This window comes from Humulus lupulus, chromosome 6 (genome assembly GCF_963169125.1).
Source record: "Humulus lupulus chromosome 6, drHumLupu1.1, whole genome shotgun sequence".
Classification (NCBI taxonomy): Eukaryota; Viridiplantae; Streptophyta; class Magnoliopsida; order Rosales; family Cannabaceae; genus Humulus; species Humulus lupulus.
Window position 1 is genome coordinate 182,873,754 of NC_084798.1, and position 6,046 is coordinate 182,879,799.

A 6,046-nucleotide genomic window follows, 5' to 3' on the forward strand; every position below is an offset into this window, starting at 1 on the left:
GCATGTTGACACACTGAAGGCATGGGCATCTAACTTACCTTTATTTGCTAATAATTTTTTTTATCACCAAAACACTAAGTTTTTCAAGTAAAAATATATTTCAGATTCAAATTTATATACATATAAACATATTCACATAATCACATTATATATATATATATATACTTATACATATACCTAACCTATCATATATTTTTTTATAACATAGTATAACATTTAATTAAATTAAATTAAGATAAAACAAAATTAACAAAATTGAAAATCACAAATATAATTAAATTAACAATGCAAATCCCAAAAATGAAAAATAAAACTCAACACTATCTAAAATAATCGATTCCACAATTAAAAACATATTTAACCATTAATCAATCACAAAATATTTTTAAAAAAAAATTACCCAAGACTCGGGCTGGGGTATTATCCAAAGGCAAAGGATCGGGATGATGATCCAATGCCCAAATCTGAAAAAGAAAACAAAAAAAAATGTCAAAACTCATTTCCACCAAATACAAAATACACACATATATTAAGAAAAAAATTAAATATTAAGGGATATAATAGCAAGATAGTGGGTTTACACTACTGAAACTAGGGAGAAATTGGCCAAAATAGGGTTGGGCAGTGTTGGGAGGTGGAGAAACTCTATGTTTCTCTTTTTTTTTTTAAAGAAAAACCGAGCAAAATAAGGAAGAAAGCCTCTGCCTGGGGGTTATATCTTTGTGACCTATAGCAACGACACGTTGTCACTGTAGATAATGATCAGTCGTCACTAATTTCAAACACACTACTTCACTCAAACGGTGAGACCCTACAGCAACGACATGTCGTCGTTGTAGGATAGTGAATAGTACACAAATACTCTCGTGTGCTACGCGTCTACCCTACAGCAACGACATGTCGTCGCTATAAGCAGTGAAATTTGACTTAAATTTTTTGGCAGTTCACTTTCCAACGTTTTTTTGGGCCCTATTACGATGACATGTCATCGCAATATAGTACAAAATAACTGACCAGTGGATTAAATTAGACTCCATAGTGACAACATAGGGAGTTGAAATAGGAAACCAACTCTTGGCAGTTAAGTTCCCTCCCTATCCTACAGCGATGACATGTCGTTGCTCTAGAATAACATATTTTCCTCCTTTTTTTTTCCACGAGGACTCTACAGCAACGACAAGTCGCTGTAGGGGGTGCAAATAGGCAACCAACTCTGGGCGGTTGAGTTTCCTCCCCATCCTACAACGACGACTAGTCGTCGCTATAGACAAACATATTTTCCTCTTTTTTCCAACAAAGACCCTACAGCGACATGTCGTCGCGGTAGGGTCAGTTCCCGCCTCTTGTTCCCTTCAAATTCCTAATACCCTACAGCGACGACTTGTTGTCATTGTATGGTACTAGGAATTCGGAGGACCTGGTCGTGTGTTGTTGGCAACCCTACAGCGATTACATGTCGTCACTATAGCTTATTTTTTTAATAATTTTTTTTAAAAATCGTGGATTTCGACTACATACAGCGACGAATTTTGAGTTGTCTCAATAAATGTCATCGTTGTAGAGTCTTTTTCTTGTAGTGTGTTCAGAATAAACTCCTAGAAGTTTGTAACAGCTTTCATTTTCCTCATAAACTCAATTTTCGGCTTTGTATTATGTCTTTATAAAATTTGTTTGTCGTTTTGTAGGCAGTAACCACTACTACAAAATACCCTTTACGGGACACTTTTTTAGGACTCGCACATAAATGCTAGTCCTTAAAAATATTTCTGGAGTTTTTAGGACACTCATTGGGAGTCCTGAAAAAACACAATTTAGGACTCGCAATGAGTGTCCTAAAAAAATATGTGAGTCCTAAAAAAATCTGGGCTAAAAAATGAGTGTTTTACTTAATAATTTTAAGGACTTGCTTTGGGAGTCCTTAATACTCTTTTAGGACTAGCTTTGCGAGTCCTAAAAACACCTGAGTTGAAAAATTAGGAATGATGACTTTTAAGGACTTGCTTTGCGAGTCCTAAAAGAGTATTAAGGACTCTCAAAGTAAGTCCTTCAAATTGTTGTTAAGTAAAAGAGCATTTTTTTTATCTAAATAAAATTTGTATAGTTGTGATTTTTAAAATTATTTTTTATAATATTAGAGTATAAAATTGGGAGTTTTATAATCACATTTTTTTTTTATCTAAATAATATAATCTGATTTTTATTTATAAAATAAAATATAATAAATATAATTCCCAAATCCCTTTCTCCCTCCCTCCCTCCCTACCCGATCCTTACGTTCCTTTCTCCCTCTCTCTCGCATGCTCTCTGTTAGGCCGAACGACGGCGGTAGGGCTCGGGGAATGGTGGTCGACGGCGGCAGGGGGGTCGGGGTCGGGCTGTTCGGCGGCAGGGGGCTCGGGGCTGGGCTCGACAACAACGGCTGATGGTTGGGGGCTGGGCTCGACGGCGGGTGGGGGTTCTCGGGCTTGGGCTCGACGGCGCAGGGGCTGGGCAGAGGGCTGGGCTCGACGGCGGGTGGGGGTTCTCGGGTCTGGGCTCGACGGCGCAGGGGCTGGGCAGAGGGCTGGGCTCTCCTATCTCTCCATGAACACAAACCCATTTCAGCTCAAGATCTATTCCATTTTCAAGTTTGTATTTTTATTGAACATTTTTATTGAACATTTTTATTTCTGCTCTCTTTGTCTCTCTCGGCTCCCTCTCTCTCTATCTCTCACTCATCTCTTTTTTGCATTTCTTAACTATATCTATTTAAACCAAAATTTTGCAGATTAACACATGCAATGGAAGGCACTGTGGAGATACCTTCACTGGTCCTAATAAGCCCAACAAGCCTTCTATTTGGACTGCTCAGTAAGTATATGTACTTGTTAACTATGACCAAATTTTAAAGTTTATTAAGCTTGGTGTGTTCCTGGAGATAGAATCTGATGCCCAACTTTTCATGCACTTACAGATACAGAGTTTTCGGAGACCCTCCTTCTCAAAGAGCAGCAGAAGACATTGCATACTTGGTTGCCCGGTTTTTCTCCAAGAATGGAACTTTGAACAACTACTATATGGTATAAAAATGAATCTTATTCTGATGTAATAGGCAGACTCTCTTGTATTTTGGTAGTAATAATGGCTTTCATTAAAAAATTGCAGTACCATGGTGGGACTAATTTTGGTAGAACAAGTGCTGTTTTCACCACAACTAGATACTATGATGAAGCTCCTCTTGATGAATATGGTAAAAAAAAAATGGTCTCCATGGATTGAAGAAGGGTTGTTAATATAGTTGATCAATCTAATTTTGTTACTCTTTATGCAGGTTTACAAAGGGAGCCTAAGTGGAGTCACCTAAGAGACTTACACAAGGCTTTGAATCTATGCAAGAAGGCTTTACTTTGGGGAACTCCTGGAGTCCAAAGGTTGGGCAAGCACACTGAGGTAATAAGTTTTTCTAAGTGAAAATAAATGGAGTTTAGAACAAATTATGTGTCATCATATCCATTTAAATGACAGAAGATTAAGCCGTTCATTTATGCAGGTTCGGCTTTATGAGAAGCAAGGAACATCCATCTGTGCTGCTTTTTTAACCAACAACAGCACCAAAGGGGCACACACTGTGAAATTTAGGGGTGATATCTTTTACCTGCCACCAAGGTCCATAAGCATTCTTCCTGATTGCAAGAATGTGGTCTACAACACTCAAATTGTAAGTAGTTATCATTTACATAATCTCCAATTCATATTCCATAAGAAAAAAGCCTCTCATATATTAAGTTTTTCCTTGTCTCAAAACAGATTGTATCACAACATAATGCAAGGAACTATGTCAGAGTGAAAGAAACCAAAAATCTTAAATGGAAGATGTCTCCAGAGCCCATTCCAAATGTCCATCAAATGAATATCAGTAACAAAATACCAAATGAGCTCTATGGCATGCTTAAAGATACCACAGACTATGGATGGTACACCACCAGGTAATTTTCATGGCTCTAATTTAAGTGATCTCTCAGTCTCTCAGCATTGCCTCTGCAGATTAACTCTAATGTGATTAAGTATTTTAATTGCAGCATTGAACTAAGTCGGCATGACTTGCCAATGAGGCCTGATATTCTACCTGTTATAAGAGTTGCAAGTCTTGGCCATGCACTGCATTCATTTGTTAATGGTGAATATATTGGTAAGCCAAATCCACACAGTAACTCACTTATTACATAGAATCAACTGAGAGAGAGAGAGAGAGAGAGTGAATAAGATTTTACAACTAAGACAAGAGGCTTCTGGTTTCAGGATCTGCACATGGGAGTCATGAAGAGAAGGGATTTGTTTTCCAAAAAGCCATAACCTTAAAGCCCGGGACTAACCATATAGCATTGTTGGGCATGACAGTTGGACTCCCTGTAAGGAACTCATAACTTAATTAAGTAACTCACTCACTCACTGATGAAATTTAACTCAAGTCACTGAAAAACCAGTTTGTATTCTTTTTAATTTTAAGGATAGTGGAGCCTACATGGAGCACAGATATGCAGGGCCCCGAGCTGTCACAATCCTTGGTTTGAACACTGGAACAATCGATCTGACACAAAATGGTTGGAGGCATCAGGTAAAAACAACTAAACCAATATCATAACAGTAGGTTTTGATCAAATGGACAAGTTTATTGACCAAATTGGTGCGTTTTTCAGGTTGGTCTGACTGGAGAAATGAATCATGTGTTTGCTGACAAAGGAACAAAGAAGGTTGAGTGGACTCAAGTAAAAGAAGAAGGACCAGCTCTCACTTGGTACAAGGTAAAAAGTTCGAACCTTTCTAATCTTGACAGCAAAAACTCATACATTTATACACACATGCACATATTTATATTAATCTTTCAAATTGGCATGGTTTTGGTTTTCTTTTTAATTAATCTTACTCTCTTTGCATGTAAATGTGTTTTTGGTGGATTGAGTTTGTTTCTTCTTAGTAGTGATTATAGGTTCCGTTTCGTGAAATAGGTGTAATTGTGGGGAGGATTTTGATTAAGTTATATGTTAAAATTGATCGTATTTACAATGTGAAAAATTGTTTCATAAAATGTCCCTAGCTAAAAGATAAAAAGATAAAAAAAACCAACATCAGTTATTGCAAATAAACAAAGAATTTGATGTGCAATATAATAGTTTTAATATCTTTTTCCATCATAAGTTCCAATTACTATACATCCAAGATAGGATTCAAATTAGTGATGTTTCTTTCTTAATTAATCAAGTAATTAAGTAGTACTAATGTCTTATCACTTAAGCTCCTTCCCACTTGAACAATAACATCATAATAAATAATAAGTCTGCATTAAAGTTTTAACGAAATTAGAGATTAAGAGGTGGATTATGATTAAAAGGGTCTCTTAAAAGATGCTTAATTAGATGCTTAATTTAGTCATAACTATTTGATTTGAATGCAATTTGCGTAGCTTAATTATGCATTTCAACTTTGATTTGATTGTTAAAAGCCAAATGATGATGATGATGTGTGTGTCTACTTATTTATAAGTTTGAATTATAATATATTTATAATTAAATAACTTTTTTATAATGTGCAGGTCTATATTGAGACGCATTTCTTTGGCGTAATACTAGACAACATTGACGGTTGAAGTTTTTAGAATAAAAAATATATTTCACTAACATTGTATACATTTCTTGTTTAATATTTGGTGATAATATAATTTGATTGTTGTATAAACTGTCATGTAATATGATTTTGTAAGCCGGGTAGACTAAATACTGAAATGATATTTTTGAGTAATTAATAAATTATTTTGTTGTATTTTCTTTTGAAATTTTAGAAATCTAACATATATAATACATTTTGGACACTCAAAGGGATATATATTTTTAAATCAAAATGAAAATTGTAGCTGCATTATTAAAAAAAAAAAAATTACTTTTAAGGGCATGCAAAGCGAGTCCTAAAAAATTACTTAAAGCACTTAATTAGATTTTTTAGGACTCGCAATGCGAGTCCTAAAAACTTAATTAAAGGTACTTAACCAGATTTTTTAGGACTCGCAACGCGA

At 35.5% G+C, this 6,046-nt stretch overlaps 1 protein-coding gene across 1 annotated transcript; it reads left to right on the forward strand.

Annotated features, from left to right (window-relative positions):
* Positions 1–2,423: 2,423 nt before the first annotated feature.
* Positions 2,424–5,796, forward strand: LOC133785716 (beta-galactosidase 11-like; the record flags this gene model as incomplete). Its single annotated transcript, XM_062224932.1, has 12 exons — positions 2,424–2,627; positions 2,768–2,850; positions 2,954–3,059; positions 3,145–3,229; positions 3,311–3,429; positions 3,530–3,697; positions 3,787–3,965; positions 4,059–4,168; positions 4,279–4,388; positions 4,487–4,594; positions 4,677–4,781; positions 5,570–5,796. Coding segments are annotated over 12 exons (1,431 nt in total), but the record flags the coding sequence as incomplete, so codon positions are not given.
* Between the last annotated feature and the right edge of the window lie 250 nt (positions 5,797–6,046).